The sequence below is a fragment of the Pongo pygmaeus genome, chromosome 21 (genome assembly GCF_028885625.2).
Source record: "Pongo pygmaeus isolate AG05252 chromosome 21, NHGRI_mPonPyg2-v2.0_pri, whole genome shotgun sequence".
Classification (NCBI taxonomy): domain Eukaryota; kingdom Metazoa; phylum Chordata; class Mammalia; order Primates; family Hominidae; genus Pongo; species Pongo pygmaeus.
In genome coordinates this window covers 62,420,001-62,443,190 of record NC_072394.2, presented here as the reverse complement: position 1 = coordinate 62,443,190, position 23,190 = coordinate 62,420,001, and the positions used below count along the sequence as shown (strand labels likewise).

Here is a 23,190-nt window from a genome sequence, read left to right as displayed (position 1 = left end):
CCCTCGGGGAGGCTTGCAGGCCACACACAAGGGCTGGACTGCAGGGACCACACCACGGCAGGAAGGCCAGGCTCTGCTCAGCCTTAAGAACCACACTAGGTGGTTGCATAAATGTCTTCTTTTGAGAAGTGTCTGTTCATATCCTTCACCCACTTTGTGATGGGGTTGTTTTTCTCTTATCAATTTGTTTGAATTCTTTGTAGATTCTGGATATTAGCCCTTTGTCAGACGAGTAGATTGCAAAAATTTTCTTCCATTCTGTAGGTTGCCTGTTCACTCTGATGGTAGCTTCTTTCACTGCGCAGCAGCTCTTTAGTTTAGATTCCATTTGTCAATTTTGGCTTTTGTTGCCATTGCTTGGTGCGGGGAAGGGGGAGGGATAGCATTAGGAGATATACCTAATGTAAATGACGAGTTAATGGGTGCAGCACACCAACGTGGCGCATGTATACATATGTAACAAACCTGCATGTTGTGCACATGTACCCTAGAACTTAAAGTATTAAAAAAAAAAAAAAAAAAAAAAGAACCAGGCCAGCCCCAAAGTCAGATGCCTGGGGCACACAGAGATGCCTGTGTGTGTGGAGGGGGCCTCTGCGTGAGAGCTGGGACCCTCCAGAGGTCACAACTCTCAGACCCCAAATTCCAAGCCAAGTGAAACTGGAGAGACACAGCCACCCCGGAGGAGGGCCGAGCATGACTCTGGGCAGGTGCCGCTAGCGCTGCAGGGGCACTGTGGACGGGCAGCCTGCGAGTGTGTGGTGCCACCCTTGTGTGGCAGAAGGAAGTCCCGGGCACGGAGGACCAGGTGTCCACCTGCTCTAAATCCAGAAGCTGGGGCCTGGATTTCCAACCTCCCACACTCACGGAGAGACGCGTTCACCTTCCCACCCCCAAACTGTGTGAGACTTGCTTATAGCTTGAAATTTTACGACACATCAGGATTCCAAGTCAACAGTGAAGCTCCAGAAGAATCACTCTGCCAGGTGGGGGAGGAGGAGGAGGAGCTGGTGAAGCATCTGCAGGTTTCTGTGGCCAGTTCCTGCTTTCCTCCCCTCTATCCTTCCTCCCTTCTCCCCTATCCTTGGGAAGGGCCCTGGTCTATTCAATTAAAATAAAAACAACCACCACTACGCAAAGCCCCTACTACCTTTGATAATAGTCACTCTACACGGCAGACACTGTGCTAAGTTCCTCCCACCCTCCAAACAACCCTGATGTAGGTCCATTACTTTTCCCATTTAACAGAGGGAAACTGAGGCTTGGAGCAAGGCACCAAGCCCACCTCCCCTCAAGAAGCAGCGGAAGAGCCCCGCATAGGCTGCAGCATGCTGAGCCTGCATCAGCACCGACCAGCTCCCAGGCATGCACACGTGCAGGAACTTGAGCATGTCTTAGGCCAAAAGGCCCCCTGTAGCAGGATTTCGGCCACAGAAAAGTCCCTCAACCCTACGTCCTACCCCTTTTAGGGTCACTAAAATCCCCCCACTGGGCACTTGCCCCTCCAGAGAGCACTTTCCTGCCTAGAAGTTCCCAGAGAAACACAAAGACACCCTGGGAGGGGGGTAGGTGTGCCAGGGAGATGAACATCGTTAAGTACCTTCACTTATCAGCTGTGCCAGACTTGGAAAGAGACAGTAGAGAAAAGTGCCCCAGCAAACACTTCAACCCAGCCAGGAAGCACAGCATGGCAGCGCTTAGAGCACCGGCCCATCTCTCTTCAGAACAATGTTCTACGAGGGCTGTTGCCTAAGCTATAGCCAAGAACACCAGTGGGGACGTATGGCCATTCTAGGAGAAGCTCAACTTCGCGTGGTCTCCAGCCAGTACCTGCATCGTCCAGGTGGGCGGCTGAGGACAGTGGCTTGTCCAGGGAGACCTGGTCCGTCCCAGTGGCCAAGGGGCTTCTGGGCTGGGCATCTTCTGAAGTCAGCGTCTCCGACTTGGGAGTGGGCGGTTCACTCTGTACAGATCTGGGTCCTCCATCGGGGTTGCAAGTTTTGCTTTCAGCATCTACAAGGAAATGCAGCTGTCAGCTGGGCCTGCGCCTCCCTTCCTTCATCCCTTCCATCATCCCAAGAGTCTTTCTGAGGAGTATCCATTCTAGGCTCTGGGTGGTCCCCCACCCCTCTCCCCCTCACCACACACCCTAGGAGTCCCTCTCCAAGTCTGGACTTTCCGGGGGAGCCCTGGGCACCTCAGCACACCCTAGCCTGGTTTCTGCTCTTGCACCCCACTCCCTGTGTGCACTCTTCCTCCGACACCTGTGGGAGACTGCACAGTGCCCCTGAGCCACGTCCACACCTACTGCCATGCACCTTTGCAGTAGCCCCACTCTGACCCCGGCCTCTGCCCTGGGGCTTGCTTTGGTCGATGGGACACAGTGGGTATGATGCAGCAGTGGCATTAGAAGTGCTTGCACATCCCTGCTTGTCTCTCCTGTTTCCCTTGACCTTTGCCCTGAAGACATGCCCAGCAGCTGGCTGGAGTCAGCAGACCCATGGGGCAGATTATAGGCCAACCCAGACAGGGGACAACAAACGGTGATTGCTGTAGGTCTCTGAGATGCAGGGGTTGTCATGGCTGCAGAGAACCAACTCACCTCTGCACCCACCGTTTGACCCTCAGCCAGGCATTAAACAGGTGTTTATTGATCACCGGCTACGTGTCTGGCACTGTAACAGACCCTGGCAAGGTGGAGGTTAGTAAGATACAGTCCTTGCCCCTGGGGTCTCACACTCTGAGGAAGCCACGCAGATGACCACACATGGCACCGTGAGCCCAGGAAAGGGGCACACCCATGGATGGAGGGGCCACAGAGCCGGGGGTCCCTAGGTGTGACAGGCAGCCTTCCCAGAAGAGGAGGCACTAGCAGGGTGTAAGGAAGGACCTGGTGCTTTCCCTCTCTTGAAGCTCGGCTGCTGCAGCCTCTGAGGGTCTGGCCCTTCACTTGCCATCCCTGGGTTTGCACCTTAATGGTGAGGGGCTCAGCACTTGGAGAGCAAAATAAATGGCCTAGTTACCCAACTGTAGGATGGCAGGGCCCTCGGCCAGCAAGTCACAGTCACGTCACTGAGATGCACATTACAGCCCCATGCACAAAGCCTCCACGTGGCCCTGCAGGACTCCTCTCAATCTGTACAGCAGGTCCTGGAGGCCCGGTGCAGAGGGCAGTGTGACCTGCACATGTCGACACAGCCATGAGATGGCCATTTGAGGATGCTAGCCTACGCTGACCTCCTTCCACACACCTCCCAACGTGGCAGGGGAAGGAGGAGGCAACATTTACTTCAGGGTCAGGGTCCATAGGCCCTGGTCAGTCCTGATTCCTACCTGCCATCCCTGTGTCCTTCAACAGTGTCCCTTTCACTCCTAAAAGTGTCCTGTTTGGACAAACAGTATACAGTCACCCCATCATGCGTCCCACCACCTGCAAATGGTGTTTTGTGCCCAAATAGCAAATTCCTCTGGATCTCAATTTCCTTATCTATAAAATGGGGACAATATTTCTGCTTGCTTCATGGCAACATTGTGAGAATTAACAGAGCTAAGGTATGGAATGTGTCTGGCATAAGGTAGGCACTTTACATGTGCTTTCTGTCGTTGTTGGTGGTGGTGATGGTTTCTGACAATGAGAAGAGGAGGGTGACAAGAGTGATCTGGCCCCTTGGTCTGCACCTTTGGGCCCATCTGCTAACAGCAGGCTTAGGACAGAACCGTTTCTCCCTCCAGAGTCCTCACCACACCCAGGACTCATGCCAGACCCATTTCCTGCCTGGGACCCTGGAAGAGATTTGAGCTTGTCATCACTGCTGATCATATTCCCTCTGCTGCACATGTCTCCTCCGGGGAGAATGAAAAGGTCAGCCATGCCAGAAGTCTGGAGATGTGGGGCTGGACGATCTCATCCATGCAGCCACGTCAGTTGCCCAGAGGTCCCGGCAAGGCTGGCAGGCTCTTCCCACAAGGCGCAGATGGAGAATGTGACGGGCTCTGCAGGCCACGTGCTGTATCCCCCGTGCTGCAACTCTTGATTTTTTTTTTTAATTTTTGTGAAAGTCTTTTCTATTTAAAAAGCATTCTTAGCTCAAAGACCACATAAAAACAGGTCCTGAGCCAGATTTGACCCTTGGCTGTAACAGCCCACCAACCCAGATACAAGCCAAGAGAGCTCACCCAGTAGACAAAATTAGAGGTCACAAAGCTGAAAACCGAAACCAGCCCCTTCTCGTGACTGACTTACTCGCATTTGTGCAACTGTGACAGCACAGCTTACCCAGCCCCTGGCAACACACAGGGAATGTGAGAGCTGGCGTGGGGGAGCACAGGGCTCTGCCAGCTTGAGCTTCACACCTACCCTATGTGACAGGCAAGGCTGCCACCCACCACTTGCAGTTATGGACACCAAACCTCAGAATGCACAGGTCTTTTGCTGCCATGACTGTCACTACTGTTAATAATAAGGATGCCTCCATCATCATCATCAAAATCATCACAACTACCACTATGAAAAGGTCAGAACATTGAACCTGGAAGGCCCAGAGGTCTCCAGACTCAGAAAAGCACCACGCCCCTCCACAGTCTTTGAACCTTCCCCTGCTTTTGCAGCTTAGCAGCTCTTGCAGGACTTCTCTGGGCTGTGGTCAGAGCTCCAGCTCATAATCATGTTCAATGAAAAGTTTCAGTTCCCAAAATAGCCCTGGTGGCAGGGCTGTTGCTAAGAAACGCTGGCTGGGGAGGGGTTGGGGGAGTGGTGGGAGCCCAGGCCCTGCTCCTCTCGCTGGAAGGTCAGCCTCCCCCCGGCCACTCTCCTTCTGAGGGCTGCAGAGGAGGGCGCGGGGCAGTGCGCCTGAGCAGCCGCAGTGAGAGGGAACGTGCTGCAGACATGCACACACGCTCACAGATGCACATGCAGGCACACACGTGTGTCATGGCACATGTGCAGTGCAAGCACATGTGGGTGCACATATGTGCATGTGCGTGCACACGTGCAGACATGTGTCCCCCAGCATTCCTATCACATGGAAACCAGACAGACTTGATTTGTCACTGTCCAATTCCCTGAGGAAAGAATGCCTAGTCAATCTCAGGTCACTGAACACAGCACAGAGTACTAAACTCTCTTCTTCTATACCCAATGACGGGGTAGGAAATTCCTTAAATTATTTAAGAAAATGCCAAGTCAACGCATACAGGGAGACGGAGGAAAGTCACTCAGAACATAAACAGTGTCTAGCACAGAGAAACATGGGCTGGGGACCAGGGCGAGGGGGCTGGGGAAGGGGACCCCTTGTGTCAGAGATTTGGTCTGGCCTCGCTTAGTCACGGATGTCTGAGACGAGGGTGGAAGGAGCACTGAGGACAGCAGAGGGGTCCCCTCAGCCCTCCCCAGGGCACAACTGGCTCCACTGCACACATCTAGTAATAATGCCACCAGCAGGGTCCCTCCTAGGTCCAAGCTGATGTCACAGAAACAGGAGGGGATGGGGTCAGAGTGGTTCATAAAATGGACCATCGATCATAAAATAACACCCCAGGGGGAGCAAACTCATGCCCTGGATGCTGCCTCACCCCTGGGAGCTGGCGGACTCTCTTCTGCTGGCCCTGCACAGAGTCCAGCTCACTCCACCAGGCTGCCCACCTGCTTCAGGGCAAGCTCCAGGGTGTCCAATGTGTACGTACGTGTGTGCGCATACGTGCGCGTGTGCAGGGCACAGGGCAATCCTGGGGTTTGTCCTGGCCAAGGAAGTTCAATTGTGAGTTTCGAGGGGGCTCAAATGAGGCTCCGGAGTCCCTGACAATCCAGTCCCACAGCCTCACCGGGCCTGTCCTGCATGAAGTCCCGTCCACCTTGCAGGGAGGCTCATGAGTCTGGCCGGCCACAGGAGGGCGCCCCCGGCTGCAGATTCGTCCCTGCCGGCAGGGGAAGGCGGTGGCTGAAGCCGGTTCCCTAACCCCAAAGCCAGGAAAGCACCTCTGCTCCTCACCCTGGAGAGTCCTTACATCCCAAGCAGAGGCGGCGGCACTGCGTGCCTACCCCAGAGCAACAGCCCTCACACCTGATCCTCCCCTGAGCGAGAGAGGGCAGGTGCACAGCCACCGCCAACAATTCCAGTCATCCTGCAAGAGGATCCGGTGACCCAGCACCAGGAGGATTAGGGACAGACAGGGTCTGTCTTTTCTCAGTGAGAAAAGACATTTTTGAAGCTAGTGCAGGACGGAAACTGTGGTGCAGGGAAGGATTTAGCCGGGAGCCTGTGGCCAAGCATCTGCATGGATCCTGTTATTACAGCACGTTGATTACAGGTTGATTACAGGTGGCACACAGTAAAGGATTCAAGCAGCACAGAACAGTTGACTGTGAAAAGCAAGTCCAAGTCCCCTCCCAGAGCAACCCCTGCTGCCCTGTCCCTGATATTTCCCTGCAGAGACACTCGGGCTCCTCGCAGACCCCACCCACTCGCACTGTTGCCACCCCAGGCTCCTGCAGCAGCATGGTCATGCCTCTGCCACCCCAGACGGTGTGTGGGCAGGGAAGATGGGAGGCGTCTTGACCCAAGCCCCTCTCCCTCTCCTGCTTCCTCCTTCCTCCAGCCCAACCCACCATCTCAAGGTCCCTTCCACCGCGGGGACTTGCGCTTGCTGCTCCTGTGGGCTGGAAGTCACTCCCCGCTTCCCTCTGTCTCTTGGCTTTTCAACCTTCCTGCGTCAAAGTTGGAATCAGCTGTGGAGGATGAGGAAGCACTGCTGCCTGGGTCCCACGCCCAGCGCATCTAATTTAACTGCTGCCTGAGTGGTGGAGGGTTATTAAAGCTCTCCAGGTGATCCTAATATGCAACAAACTCTAAGAACCAGCCTAGGTCCTCCTGCCCACCTTTGGACCCAACTCAAACATCTCCCAGTCCCTGAGGACTAGGTCAGGTCCTGTCTCATGATCTTAGGGTGCTGCATCCTTCACTGCACTCACCGTGGTCGTGAGTTGCCGGCTTTTTGTGGGATTACCTAATGGCCCCACTGGATGTGCATTCAGAACAGTATTTTGCTCACCTGTGTCCTCAGCAGCTAGCACAGACCCTGACACATAGTGGGCCCTCAATAAAATGTCATGGCATCAATTTAGGAGCACATTTTCCCTCAAGGAAAGAGACTGTTTCAGGCCACTCTAGTCCCTGGTCCATAATCGTTTAGCGAGAGAGAGAGTATGGAAGGTAGAGATGAGCAGACCACAATGTGGGGACAAATCCACAATGTGGGGGTCAACCCCTACCTGGATTTGACATCTTTAAATGGTTGACAAAAGAAAAAAAATCAAAAAAAAATTTTGTGGCACATGAAAGTTTGTGGCACATGAAAATTATATAAAAGTCAAAGGCCAGTGGCCATAAATAAAGTTTTCTTGGGACACAGCCATGCCCTCTCATGCATGTTTTGTCTTGGGCTGCCTTTGCGCTACAAAAGCAGAGACAAGTAGTTGCAACAGAGACTGCACAGCCCCCTAAAATATGCACTATCTGACCGTCTCCAGAAAAGGTTTGCCGACCCTGATCTAAAGTGATTCTGTAAGCCTGCGGGTGTGTGATGTCACCGTCAGAGGCACGGAAGCCAGAGACCAGGCTCCCACCGCAGGAGGGTGAGACCCACGCTGTCAGCCTGGTCACGGCCAAGCATTCGTCTCCAGCTTCTGTTCTGACTTCATCAGACAAAGTCATCCTGCAAAAATTCAGAGTGGAAAAAAGCCAACGCTCCTAAAAGTTTTCCCCTTTAATTATTCAAACTATAGCTTCATTTTTGAGAGGAATCAAATCTATATACTTACTCTTTACTCAACAAAAGTAGTATTTTTTTTTAGAATAGATGAGAAGAGGCCTTAGCATTGTTTTCATCTTCCTTTCTCCTTCCCTAAGATCCAAAGTTATGCTTGTTGGCAACATATTCAAAATGCCGGAGTTTGGCACTTTTTGTCCCATCCCAATTAAAATCCTCCAGATTTCTAGCTCAGCAACCACATTCCGCCAAATCTGAGCGTCACAACAGAGCGTTAGACATCTGAGTGCCACGGGACTTGACACCAAGTTTCCTCGCACATGTAAGGTTTTATTATCACTATTAAGCAATTTCCCATGTAGATTTCCCCTAAAAATAGCATCATCAAAATACTTCACTCTTCGAGTCTAAAGAAAGGAAATGATGACAAAGGCCTGGGCCCACAATCGGGTTTGTGTGCTGACAGGCCCGGCTGCATAAAATCTGGGTTCGTTTATTTCATGAGCTTCCTTCCTAATCCCTGATATTTGGGCCAAATTACAAAGACACTAGTAATATTTTAAGGCTGAAGCAGGGAGAGAGGAATTCAATATATTCATGTAACCCTCAGGAAATTGGCTATGCATGGCCAGATTCCTCAAATCAGGAGGCCAGAGCTTGGTCCAGCTCCAGAGAGTCTTCCAGAGGCACTGAGGTTTTGTGAAACCTCCTAACCAAGATTTAGCCTCTCAGGGAACCGGAAAGCACCAAGGGCTAGTGTCAGCATCCAAGTCCTGGGCCTCACACCTCCAGGAATCCATCACAAAGAGAAAGACTTGGGAATTAAAGAACTCTGTTCAGTTAATTGCATGAGTAATAATAACTGGTCTTTCTGAAAGATGGAAACAAAGGTGATTATGTAGACACCACTGAGATTAAACTCTCTAGACCAGAGACTAAGAGATGAGGATTTGTTGTGTGTCTCTGCTCTCAGGCTGCAATGACTTGGGGCAGTCACCATCCAGACCCTCACACTCCTCATCTGCAAATGGAATAACCACTGCCCCCCTCCTCAGGGATGCTGGGAAGACCAATGAGACAGGGCGTGCAGAATATCCCACCCAGCCCCAGCATGTGGGAGTACGTAATAGTGGAATTAAAAATAATTTGCCCAAATGGAGGATTGAAATGTGAATATGAAAAAAAAAAAAAGTTAATGCTGAAAAAACCACTGCTACCACTTTAAAGGAATCAGGATAAACCACCAGCTTCATGCACACCCAGCTCTGTTAGACATTCCCCAGAGAAGAGTGGTGCCACGAAGGGGAGCTCTTCAGCTCAGTAATGGGGTCTCCCATGCCCCTGGGAGCTGGACCAATGGAATGGCTCCTGACATGGGGCATTTCTCCAAACTTGCAAGCTTCATCTGAACACAGCCCTCTTTGGATTCTACTCGTTTCTGATGGGCTTCCTGGGCTCATGTGAGACTTTTCATTCTGCATTCCCAGCACCGTGCCCTTCCAAGCCAGGGACGGGTCCCACTTACCCTGCTCCATCATCTCCAGCAGCCCCTTCTTGATGAGCTCCTCTCGGCCTTGCCTGCCGGCCATCTTCTTCTCCAGCACTGCCCAACACACAAACACACAGGTGAGTCTTGGGCAAAGGTGTCACTCGGCCCTGTCCAAGCCACAGCCAATGCCAGGCTCAAGTTTACAGACCAAAAACACTGAGATAGCAGGCGCCTCGGGGTTAGGGGGCCTAGTCCACTGGCAAGGCCCAACTTTCTTACCATGCGCGCTGCTAAGCAATGTACATAAACCACAGCTGAAGAGCAGTGCACGCAGTAGATATTCTACAGCAATCATTTCTGTGATTTATCTGGAAAGCCCCTCCACATATAACGCCCTTCTCTAAGCTAGCTCTCACCAGCCATTCTTGCCCTTCACCAAATGTTCCTTAAATTATCAACCAAGGAAAGTGCCCTCCCTCTGCCCCCAACACCCCAGGCTCCTTTCTGTGGTTCCTGTTCGCCTTTGCTAAGTGCCTCCTGGCCGCTGTTAACATCTGCTCACAGATGAGATTCTTCTGTGCAGCTCTCCCACTAGACCTTCTTCCAATAAACCCAGGTTAAAAGCTTTCAGTCTATCAGATGGACAGGAAGGGAGGAGGCCAGCCCCCAGTCCCCTTCCACCAAGACTAATTTGCGAAATCTTTGTCAATTCCACCTTCACAATAGCCCTTCCTGCCTCCCCTTCCCGGAGCAAAACACTCTTGAGCGACGGCCCCCACCTTGTCCCATTCTCCCTTCCTTCACAGGCAGAACTCGGGCTGCTCCACAATCATCTTCTTCCTTCCATCACAAAAACTGTTTGCCTACAGGTGAGCCCCAGTTTCCAAATACAAGACTATATAACTACCTCAACCCTTTCTTTGAAAGATGCAGCTTTGTGAGGGCTGTTTCCACTGCTGTGATGCTTTCCCCGCCTTTCCCAATGAACCAATTACATCTCAGCTCAATGCAGCATCCTCACCTGGGTCTTCTCGGACCACCGGGCCCAAAGCAGTGCCCGCCCTGCTCATTTCCACCCCAGGACCTGCTCAGTGATCCTGCCATTAACCCTGGATCACAGAGAGTCCATCAATGTTCTGTGTGTGCAAGGGGCCCTGCCAGATGCCGGGGAACAGACAGAGTCAGCCCACCTGGCTTAGCTTAATGTCTAGTTGGGGAGGCAGATGACAAACAGGCACTGGCAATGGAATTATTTCACTTATTCAAAAGCATTTCCTGAGCACCTGCTACGTGCCAAGTGCTGAGCTGGGTGCTGGGGAGTCACGGAGGGCAGAACCCCTGCAGCCTCACAGTCACAGGTGGGGCTCCACTGGGGGAACAGGCCATGGTGACCAGGTGTTCAATCTATGGAAACCCCTTACACATTTACTGAGCACCTACTGTGTGCCAGGCACCGTGTCATTCACAGGAGATTCTGCCGTGAGCAAGACAGGCACAACCTCTGCCTGATGCCAGCACAGGTGGGAGGACAGATGGCAAGTGTCTAGTAGTGGGCGAGGAGGGATGTCAGGCCTAGGGCGGGGGACTGATTGGGGGGCAGTTGTCTGGGGAAACCCATCCCATCCTTGACCTCCGGGGTGGCTTCCCCGAGGATATTGACCCTAAAGCCAAAGGATGAAAACGGAAACCCAAACACAGCAGGGTGGGGACATTTTAGGGCAGAGAAAACAGAATTTCCTTTCTGTGGTCCCAATTTCCAAGCCAATTTCCAGGTGCCAGAATTGTGGATAAAATTGACAAAGTGAATGCTGACTTTGGGAGGTGTCAGCAAAGAGGCTGCAGCCAGGCTCACAAAGCAGATGAGAAGAACAGGGGTGGAGGCCTCGAGCTCTGAGTGGACCCCATCCCCAGGCTGGCACCAGGCAGTGCTCATGGTGGTTAGCCTCAGACATCACAGGTCTTTGCCTGCACTGACTCCAGGACTTCCCAATGACCCAAAGACGCAGCTGCGAGGGTCTACCCTCCCCCTCTCGGGGATGGGGACATCAGTGGTAGTGCAGCTTGTAAAGGTGGTACAGCGTGTAAGTGGCTGAGTGGATCTGAGCCCACCTGCCAGGGCAGGCACGGACTGAGATGCTGCTCCACCCTGTAGGCCCTGAGAGCCATCTTCAGCGGGTTCCCCCAGCCTCCCCTACCAAAACCACTGTTCGCTACATATTTCTCTTTCAATCATCTTTGTATTCACTTCAACTCATCCTAACCCGTGATGCCCGTGAAATCAGGAATTTGATATGCTGAAACAAATAACACCCCCTACTTTAAGGGAAAATAGTGGTTTGGAATAAGTAAACAAAATGCAGCACTGTTCCTCGAATTTCCAGATGCCCGAATGATGGTCCTGAAGGTGGGGATGCTGCAGGTAAAAACCTCGAGACCTCCAATGCCCTTGCAGGGTCCCCAGAGCATCTTGCTGGTGAACTCACACAGCACAGCTTGGAGTAGGCCAAAGAGCCCAGAGTCCTCAGAAGACAAACCTCAGCCTTCCAGTCCCACCGCTGGGGGCAGCAGGCCTGGAGAATGTCAGAGACACCTCTGAGGTCACGGAGGTCACTCTGCTCCAGTCCCCCGGCCTTTCACTGCTGCACAGACGTGCCTTCCCCAGCTCGGTGCCTTTGCAAGGACTGTTCCCACTTCTGCGATGCTTTTCCCTGCCTTTCTCAATGAACCAATTACATCTCAGCTCAATGCAGCCTCCTCACCTGGGTCTTCTCAGACCACTGGGCCCAAAGCAGTGTCCGCCCTGCTCATTTCCACCCCCCAGGGCCTGCTCAGTGATCCTGCCATTAAGCCTGGATCACAAAGAGCCCATTAGTGCCGTGCGTGTGCAAGGGGCCCTGCCAGGTGCAGGGGAACAAATGGAACCCGCCCACCTAGCTGAGCTTAGCATCCAGTGAGGGAGGCGCCTTGCAGCCTCACCGGAGTCTGGAATCGACGTTCACTCAGTGGCTTCCACACTTTGTCACTTGACTCCCTACTCTGCAGAAAGCTCTGGGTGGGCAGGGCCTGGGCCCCTCCTGTTGGTACTGGGCACACAGGAGGTGCTCAAGATCTGCTGAATGATGATGCTTGTTCTGTTTTCATTTCAACAAGAATTCATCTATCAACTTCTTGGTTGGTAAAAATAATAATTTTGTAAAGCATGCACAAAAGCATGAGCGGAGGGCTTGCTGTCGGTGTTGGCCGCCTCCCCTGCCATGGGCCTGGGCGCTGTAACACCCGGCCTTCGTCTCCGCCATCCTCAAAGCCCTGCAGCCTGCGCCTCTTCAGAGCTGGAAAGGAAATGGGACCCCAGGGACCCCCCGAGGCAACAGCCTGAGACGGGCACTCGCCAGGGCTGGTTCCTGAGGCCCGGGACTGATTCCACAGCAGCAGCTCCCTCACTAATTGTTTTTAGGTGTGGCTCAGAGGCGTGTGGCTGGAGGCGGGGCCCTGGGGTGGAGATGCTGCCTCCTCTGGGTTCTGCTTCTCAGAACACTGCCATCCGCAGAGCCCAGGCTGATGAGCCACCACACCTGGCTGCCAGGTTCCAAGCCTCAGCCCCACCACCTGCTGGCTGCGTGACCCTGGGTGAGTGACTTCCCTTTCTGGGCCTGTTCTCCATCCCTACGATGGGGCAGGATCCTGCGGGAGTGCTGGCCTAGCAGGAGGTTCTGAGGGTTGAGTTGGCTCCTCAGTGCCAAATGCTGGGGGGCCATGTTCTGCTGTTATGTGCCTTATGGCTGCTTGTCCCGTCATCACTGTCTGTGTCCACCCTGTCCGTAGTTCAGCCTCATGGCTGCAGTTCCCAGGGTGGATTCCGAGGAGGCAGGGGCAACGGGACCAGCCATTGGAATCCTACTTCCCACAAAGCCAGGGCTGGCAGGGTGTGAGGGGGCAGCAGGAGGTGAGTGGAGGAAACTTCTGGATGCTTTGGTGGGAGAGTGTAGGGAAGGCATTGCTGAGACAGCTTAGGAGCTGGGGAGCAGCCTCTGTCTTTCAGGAAGAAGAGAGGCCCAGAGGTGTCAAAGCCAAACCGACGGCCTCAACCCTGAGTCACCCGGGGGGCTCTTGGCCAACTAAACCCGAATCTGTGGGGGTAGGAACCAGGCCCCAGCATCCTCTAAGTGAGATTGCAGGTGTGGGAGGTGAGGTGGTGCGGGAGTCACGTGGGCTGGGGGCTCACCACCCAAGTGAAGCCAGCCAGCGAGACCTTGCTCCAAAGCCAGTGTCTTGGCCCAACCCTGCCCTAAATGAATCAGAGGCTTCGTTTTTAACAAGGTCCCAGTGGACTTGTGGGCACCTTAGGGTCTGGGCAGAGCGTCCCACATGGGGTGCCTGGTGCCAACTCCACCCCAGGGCTTCAGGGAGGCCAGGTGGGCCCTGGAGGGGCCAGCGGGGTAACTTGCGTGGCTCCTGGCCGTCACAGGCAATGAAGCACATCTGCCCCTCCTGTGTAGGGTCCCGGAAGTCACAGATCAGCAGGGGCCGCAGCACCATGCCAAGGACGCTGGTCCCAGCCACGGCCTGCCCGCAACTGTCACCAGGCCCTTACCTGACGTTGTCTGCTTCAGTTTTTCGTTTTTCTTTTTCCTCCATTTCCAGGGTTTGAAGATCCTGCCCAGGGTGGCCAGTTTGCTGTTCCTCCTCACAGGGGGAGTTCGAATCCCTGAGACCAGATATTCAGGACGCGCCGGGGGCGTTTGGTCCATCTCATCTGGAAGACGAAAACCAAGGGGGGACCTCAAGTGGCCACCAAGCCTATGTGACTGCTGGGGGCCCAAGGTGATGACCTCTCTCACCCTGGGGGGTCACCAGTGATCCCCCCAAAGCCTGGACCCCAGGAGGGTTGTCAAGCAGTGCGCCCACAGTGGCCGCAGCAGCTCAGCAGCGTGCGCTGAATTTCCCTCTGTGAGACCCTCCCTCCTGCGACCCACTCATGGCCACCAGAAGCCCTCGCCTTCCGCCGTGTGACACGCCATGTGTGAAGACATTCCTAATTCCAGGACAAAATGCTGCCTGCCCAGGACCCTTGCTCGTGCTCTGCCCTCCACCCACGCTGCTCTCCCTCCCAGCCGCTTCTCTGCCTCATAAACTTCAGCTCCTCCATTGAACAGGACTTTGTCCAGAGTCTTTACCTTCCTCTTGTCCCAGACAGGGTCACTCCCTTGTCTTACGCCCATGAAGCTACCTATGCAGGCACCAAGGAGCCGCAAAGACCTCTGCCTGCCTGCCCTCCCACCAGGCTGCCACCTCTCCTAGGGCAGAGGCCAGGCCTGGGGCAGCCTTGGACCCCAACGCAGAGCCAGGCCGGTGAGAATTCTGAGCGAACGGCTGCAGAGTGAGCACGTCTGTGAGCAGACAGAGGAAGCAGTGCTCCTGGACCCCTTCCTTGTCCATGAAATGGCCATGTTTGTAGACTCTGGGACACGTGAAGATGAACGTCCCAGGAAGCTCATGGCAGTGCTGTTTGTTGTAAAAGAGACTCGTAGCGACCTACATGCCCGTCCACACGGGACTGGGTAAGTCATCGTCTGTCCTGTCAACCACCTGTGTGCAGATGCAGAAAGAAAGAAAGTGGATCTCCAAGCACGGACAGGAAACTGATCTGAGATAAACAGGCCAAAGAAAACCCCAGCACACAAATTCACACGCACACGCCACCAGTGTGTGAACAGGGGTGGTATACAGGCGCACACTGGTGTGTGGAGAGAAAATGTCTGTGGGCCCTCCAAAGAAATGGGGAACCCTGGGGCTGGGCACAGTGGCTCACGCCTGTAATCCCAGCACTTTGGGAGGCCCAGGCGGGCAGATCACAAGGTCAGGGGTTCGAGACCAGCCTGACCAATATGGTGAAATCCCATCTCTACTAAAAATATAAAAATTAGCTGAGTGTGGTGGCGGGTGCCTGTAATCCCAGCTACTCAGGAGGCTGAGACAGGATAATCGTTTGAACCCGGGAGGCAAAGGTTGCAGTGAGCCAAGATCACACCATTGTAATCCAGCCTGGGCAACAGGGTGAGACTCTGTCTCAAAAAAAGAAGAAAAAAAAAAAAAAGAAAGAAATGGGGAGCCCTGGCTGTTGGCAGGCGGGGGAGAGAGGGAGATGTGCTTCATAGGCTGTTTTTGTAGCACATGCCGTGTGTCCCTTAGTAAGAAAGATTAGTTAGAATGAAACAAAATGCAACTAACAAAATGATAAAGTTAGAGAAGCTCACGAAGTAAGCCAGCGTCACCTCCATCCCATGGCCACAGCGTAGACCAGAGTTCAGGCCGTCACCCAGGCAGGACTGAGAATAAATGAGCACATTGCCCCAGATGCCTCCTGGGACAGGGAAGGGACGTTTCTTCTGGCAGCAACAAGGACCTGAGTCCCATCCAGGCTCCGATTTAACCTCCCAGTGTCGCTGGGGGAGGAAGATCGCGGTCCCGTGGGGTGCTCCCCAGCGCGGCCGCTACCACAGGAGCCCAGACCTCTGCCAGGACCCCTCGCCCTGCGAACATACACACTCCCCCACAGCTGGCTCAGCCTCCCATGGTCAGTGCGTGGTCAGTTCCAGAGCCAGCAGGTGAATTTGCCTTGTTGCCTGTGGAAGGGGCCGGGAGCCCTAAGCTGATGCAGACCTCAGAGCCCCAGGAAGCACGGACATGCTGGGAGAAGGGCTGGAGAGCATGGCTAACACGAGGGCTCACCTGAGGAAGGAGGTCACCTTTGTCAGAAAGGACAGGGAAGGAGACCACCAGTGTTCGAGGGGAAGGGGCATTACCAGTGTCCAAGGGGCCGGGGGTTATAATGGGCCAGGCCCCTCAGACCCAGGGAAGGGGTCACGCTCCCAACTTTCCCACCTAAGGCACCCCATGCATGCCACTGGCTGCCCCAAGGAGGCCCAGGAAGGCCTGCTTTGAATCTGGGCTCTGCAGCGCTCAGCCTGGAGAGGAGCCATGTGAGGCAGCACCCGAGGACCCAAGCCCCACATAGCAGTGACCTCTGTGCCCCCAGTGACAGGCGGCCTGCCTGGCAGCCTCTAGAGCTTCCACAGGGTCTGGCTTCCAAAGGGCTGCACCTGTCTTTAGCCCAGGGCCTTTGAGTAAGCCACCCAGCCCCTTGGAGCCTCGGTTTCCACATCTGTTTAAAAAAAAAAAAAAAGATAAAAAGATACCATGATAATCGTCCCTGATAGGTAAGGTTGAGAGGAGGACTCGGTGTGGTCATAAATTCTGAGGCCAGTGCAGTGGCTCATGCCTGTAATCGTAATGCTTTGGGATGCCAAGGCTAGAGGATCACTTGATCCCAAGAGTTTGAGACCAGCCTGGGTAACACAGAGACTCCACCTCTACAAAAAAATTTTTGGAAATTACCCAGGCATGGTGGTGCATGCTACTTAAGAGTCTGAGACAGGAGGATCACTTGAGCCTAGGAGGTCAAGACTGCAGTGAGCTATGATTTGCACCTGTACACCAGCCTGGGCTACAGAGAGAGAGAGACCCTGTCTCTAAAAAAAATTAAAATGAAAAACAATCTGGAAACAAAGATAAACATCCACAATACACAGTTTATTAATAGTTTATGTTATCATCCATGTAAAATAATATTATCTATGTGTCTAGACTTTATCATCACTCTGATTAACATACCATGCCAGTGCGGGTAACTTTTGGTAAAAATTTCTATTATAATAATTTCTATTATATGAGCAATAGAATAATTATGACGGAGTAAACGCTGGTCACTGCCTGTGCAGGGCCAGGAACTATCCTAAGGCATTGGCCTATTTTACCTTCACAATGAATCTATGAGCTAGAGATCATTCAGTTTTACATCCATTTTACAGATGAACAAACTGAGGATCAGAGCCCTGAGCCATTTTTTTGTTGGTCTCAGAGCTGGGAAATGCTGTGACAGGGCAGGACCTTGAGCACCCTGACTCCAGAGACCCCTCTCACCTTCCAAAGCTGCATCGAGGGGACCCAAAGCAGAACAAGGAAGGATGGTACACCAAGACAAGAGGATAAACCAGGCCCACCCTAGGAGGGTTGGGACATGAGGCCATTCTCTCCAGGCATTACTAATAGAGTGCTGATACGGTTAGGCTTTTTGTCCCCACCCAAATCTCATCTTGAACTATAATCCCCATGTGTCAAGAGAAAGACCAGGTAGAGGTGATTGGATCAGGGAGGTGGCTTTCCCCATGCTGTCTGCATGAAATTGAGTGAGTTCTCACGAGATCTGATGGTTTTATAAGGGGCTCTTCCCCCTTCGCCCTGCACTTCTTCCTGCTGCCTTGTGAAGAAGGTGCCTTGCTTCCCCTTCACCTTCCGCCATGATTGTAAGTTTTCTGAGGCTTCCCCAACCATGCTGAACTGTGAGTCAATTAAGCTTCTTTCTTTTATAAATCATGCAGTCTTGGGCAGTTCTTTTTTGTTTTATTGGGGGCACTTCTTTGTAGCAGTATGAAAACGGACTAATACAAGTGTTAACTGTGCTAGTTGCTGTGTCCACAGATGCTCCACAAAGCAGCCCCATGGGGAAAGACAAGCCCAGGAATGTCTTGTTTGACATTCTGGGCTCTGCAAACCATTAAGGAAGCTACAGCAATGGCATCCTCCACTGTGTTTTTGGGGCGACCCCAGCACCTAGTGCCTGGTACCCAGTGGGAGCCCAGGAAATGTGTGGAACCAGGGCACCTGCAGAACACCATTCAACCACAGATCCTCCCGGCCACACTCTCCCCAAGGCCACGGGAGGCAGAAGGATGTACAGAGGTCCTTCTCTTCTCAGAGACAATGCATTCCATGTTCTCATCCTCTCCTTTCCTTCCTCCACCTACAGACGCCAGATGGGAGCAAGACTGTGATTCCACATGGCCCTGGGAAAACCGGCTGTCCTGAGCATGCTTGGCACAAGGGGAAGGATGGGCTGGGTCTCCCCAAGCCTCCAAGCTCAGCTGAAGATGAAGACGAAGATCCCCAGGGATGAGCAGAGGAGATGAGGATGGAGCATAATCATTGCTTTATTTATAGCTCACCTCCTTCACAAAGGATCGGCAGCAGTCACCAGAAACACACATACACAGCTGCAGGATGAAGGGAGTGTCAGGAGGGATCTGGAGGAAGCAGGGTCTGTCTGCTCAGGGCCACAGCATCAAGGAGTTAGGTGGGTCCCCATGACAGACACCACATGGGATCCAGAGGAGGGTACTTGCGTGCCCCGAGCTTCCTAGCAGCCAAGGCAAAAAGGAGCAGCACATACAATAAACTACAGATCAGACCCTGAACCCAGCTCTCTTTGCCACCTGCTTCATTACAACCCTGGTCCAGCACCAGCATCCCTGCCCCAGCAACTGGTCTTCCTGTGATCCGATGTCTTAGAAATAGAGCTCTAACCCTATCACTTCCTGCTCACCCCCCTTCCCCAGGGAAGCCCCAGGGCTTCCCTTCTCATTTAGGACAAAATCCAAGTTAATCACTAAACTTGTGCAGCTCTCTGTGCTCTGCTGCCCCTCCCCCTTATCATCATCCTTATTGTGCATTAGTGCTTGCCATGTGCCATGGAAGCCAGTGTGACGCAGCTGTGAGAACACAGGGACTGGGACCAGGTGCCCCAGGCTCCCCTCCTGGCTCTGCCACTTACTCACAGGAGGTTGAAGCATTGACTCCCTGCATCCCCTTTGCCAGGGCCTTGCTGGAGGGTGTGGTCTCCACTTCTTGCTGTGGCTATGTGACTGCTTCCACTGGTGGAAGGTAGGCAGGAGAGGCAGTGGCTCCTCCCCCTCCCTACCACCATCACTGCCAGGACCACCGTCACCACCTTCACTATTTTAATCAGCTGCCTCCCCCCACTTCTGCTCTAGTGGCTGGAGCAGGTTCTGGGGTTCCCACCCCATCTCTGACACACCGTGGTCCTCACAGCAGAGCTGAGGGCTGGGGAGGGAGCACTTTGGCCACTGAGGAGACTGCACTCCTCTCTCCCTTTAAGAATTCACTCACTCACTCACTCACTCACTCACTCACTCTACCTTTCAACAAATATGTACTGACACCAACCATGTGCCATATATCCTAATAGGCACAGGGTGTGCAGAGGTGAACAAAAGAGACAATGCTTGCCTTTGTGGGGCTATACTCGCCTGTAGGAGATGAAAAATGAATAAAGGTGTGAATTTAAACAGTCCTGGCTCACCCCATGTGGGATAGCACTCGTCACTATTTCTTGCCTTCCTCTTTATTTTTCTCATCACAGGTATCAGCTGGTGTGCATGCACACACATGCACACATGCACACAGACACATGCAGAGACACACACATGCACATGCACACACAGACACATACACGCACACATGCACACACACAGACACATGCACATGCACGCACACACTTATTTGTTTGCCTGTTTGTAGTTGTCTCCACTCCTCCTCCTGCCCATGCCCCGAGCTGAAGCTCCTGAGTGCAGGCCCTTGATGGATGTTTGCAGCTGTATCTCCAGTGCCAACAACAGCTCAGGCACGTGCCAGGGGGACATAGAGAACCCTGAACCAGGATCCCCACAGACGCGAGGAAGGACAGGACCCAGGGCCTGCTCAGGGAGCCTCGAGGGCAGGTGCCGACTGACCGACTGTGACAGGGTCAGCACTGGGTGCTCCAGAGGGCCGCCCCCGTGGGGAACAGGACAGGGGCTATGATGGGAAAGGGGCAGGCTGTCCAAGACAGGAAGGAAACAGTGGTTGAGAGGCATGGATGTGCTGGGGAGGCAGGCAGGGTCGTAGTCAGGGACTTGAACCTGATTCAGAATTCAGCAGGGAGCCACTAGAGGGTCTTCAGCTCAAAAGACCCTTTGCTCCTAAACTAAAAATCCAATGCATTGACAAGAACAGATGCCTTAGTCTAAGCAGCTCCTCAAGGGCTCAAGTGTCATCAGGGGAGTGAACACCCCATGCCCAGGGGCCCCAGGCTGCGCTGCTCTGCAGCCCCCTTGGGAGAAATTCCCTCTCCCCTCTGCCTTCCCTCGGGTGGCTCAAGCCCAGGACTGTGCCAGGGGAGGGCTTGTGAGAGCTATGACTCTCTGTCCAAGAAGAGAAACTTCAAAATAGTGCTGCTCAGAGGAGAAAACTACTTATAAACCCCTCCAAGGGCAGAGGACATGAGCCCATCACTGCAGGTGTACAGCGGGGCAGGTGTGGTCATCCACAACATGGTGTGGCCCGCGGATGCTGGTGGGCAGGTGTGCACAGAGTGGGTGGGTGTGTACCTCTGAGGGTGGGTGGGTGAGCAACTGCAGGGCCAGCATGCATGGGCGTGGGTGGGTGTGCACCTACATGGGTGGGCGGGTGAGCACCTGCAGAGCCAGCGTGCAGGGGCATGGGTGGGTGTGCACCTGCATGGGTGGGATGCCATCTGTGGGTGGGTGCATGTGGCCCATGCACACCTGTCCACAGAGGGAAGGGACAGATGGGGAGCACCTCCCCCCACTCCAGGAATTCTCTCCCCGTCTCTCCCTGCAGTTCCTGAGGAACTGCCTTCTCACACTGGGGAGACTCTGGAAGGTGCAAACACATTAGCAGCCACCCCCCAGCCTCTGAATAACAGTAGTGCCAAGTTCCACCGCACCTCTGCCACCTCTGAGGCATTAGAGGTTAATTAATGGGAAATGTCTGTCACACCTGGCATCTGTGTGAGGAAGTGCTACACACAGCCTCAGTACTCAGATGATGGATGGGACAGCTGGCCCTGCCCTGCTGATGTCACATGCTTGCAACTCAAGGGGCAGGCTCCAGCCTCTTTGGCAACTCCAGTCAGCCCTCTCCCAGGCCTCTCTCAGGCTCACAGTAGCTGGTATACTTGTCCCTGGGTAAGTAACTCCATCCCTTTCCCCAATCAACAGCCACACAGAGCTACAAGGCAAGAACTGTTCTAGGACTGACGGAACAGCTGACCTCATGGAGCCTACAGGCTAATTCCCATACCTGTCACAGGGCCAATCCCTTTATTCACATTTCCTTCCATCCTAGCTCTGATCACTCTCATTGTGTCCTGGGATTCACTATTTATTGACTGTCATCTGCATTTCCCATGAGAACAAACATAAGCTCCATGACAACGAGAACCGTCACTCTCGTGCTTGTTGCTGGGTCTCACATCTTTGCTGGTTCCTGGCACCCAGGGGGTGCTCAAATAAACACCTGCTCAACCTGTGAATCCAGAGTGCAGGGCTGCCAAATGCTGGAGCCAGGGTCTGTTCCTCGTCCATCTGACTTTGATGTCCACCCTTTAGTGACATCAGGTATTTTTTCATCCTCATCTTTTATCCACTAAGATATCTTATCTTATCCTTCTACTTCACGGAATTCCCCAAAAACATATTGGAAGGAAAGCCCCATATCTCTGGGGGAGTGAGGTCAGGTACCCAGTGCCGTGTGCTACATGGCTGACTTCTTAGAGAAGAAAGGTGCCATCTCTATCAGATAACATTGGAAAATAATTTTTTCCTTGTTTTATTCATTCACTCACAAACCCATTCATCATATCAGCTGAGGGCCTGCTGTGTGTCAGGACTGCTCTGAGTTTTGACAGAGCAGTAAATTCCATCAACATGCCCGCTGTTTCCCGCTGCATGAAGCTCATATATTTATGGAGGAGAAAAGAAGAAACACAGAAAGTGTAAGGCAACCTCATAATGTGACGTAAGCCACAATAGAAGCAGATAAGAAGCTGAGATATGGCCTCTATTTCTTCTTTGAGTCCTTACCTGTATCACCAATACGTGGTGACCATTGTCTTTGAACAAAGCACAGTGTTAGGCCAGAGGGACAAGGTGGTGCTAGGTACCCTCTCTCCCGGGGGACTCAGTGACCACTGAGAAAACTAAGGTACCTGGAACCACCAGGAAGAACCAAGAAAGGATTATAACAGCAGAGGAAGCAACTTTTCCTGCTTGAGGGTGGGATAACTCTAAGAAGGATACTAGAAGCTAGGGGAGGTAGTAGGTAGTGATAATTGAGTTGGGTATTGGAGGTTGAGTAGGAGTTTAGTAAAAAGTGCAAATTCATAAATGCATGGCAGTACATGGTGTTTGGGGAATGGGGAGTCATTTGGGGAAGCTAGGTCTGAGGTTCCCAGTCTCTAAGGCTCAGAAACCCAGTAAAATTTCCATATATAAAATTGGGATCCACACAGATATGCTAATGTCCATTATGCCAATAATGACCAACACACACTACACACACACACACACACACACACACTACACACACACTACACACACACACACATTACACACACACACACACACACACACACACTACACACACACACACACACACACACACACACACACACACACACACACACACACACACACACACACACACACACACACACACACACACACACACTACACACACACACACACACACACACACACACACACACTACACACACACACACTACACACACACACACTACACACACACACACTACACACACACACACACACACACACACACACACACACACACACACACACACACACACACTACACACACACACACTACACACACACACACACACACACACACACACACTACACACACACACACACACACACACACACACACACACACACACACACACACACACACACTACACACACTACACACACACACTACACACACTACACACACACACTACACACACACACACTACACACACACACACACACACACACTACACACACACACACACACACACACACACACACACACACACACACACACACACACACACACACACACACACACACACACACACACACACACACACTACACACACACACTACACACACACTACACACACACACACACACACACACACACACACACACACACACACACACACACACACACAC

The 23,190-nt window shown here is 52.9% G+C and overlaps 1 protein-coding gene across 7 annotated transcripts in view; it reads right to left on the bottom strand.

Moving 5' to 3' along the window:
- PHACTR3 (phosphatase and actin regulator 3) overlaps window positions 1–23,190 on the bottom strand; it is a 280,608-nt gene that overhangs the window by 91,508 nt on the left and 165,910 nt on the right. For all 7 annotated transcript variants that reach the window (XM_054467832.1, XM_054467836.1, XM_054467833.2 and 4 more), the window contains exons 2-4: window positions 13,845–14,006; window positions 9,290–9,367; window positions 1,831–2,013 (exon numbers count right to left, since the gene is read on the bottom strand). In XM_054467832.1, the coding sequence (XP_054323807.1) occupies window positions 1,831–2,013; window positions 9,290–9,367; window positions 13,845–14,006 (423 nt within the window). The remainder of the gene's footprint in view (window positions 1–1,830; window positions 2,014–9,289; window positions 9,368–13,844; window positions 14,007–23,190) is intronic.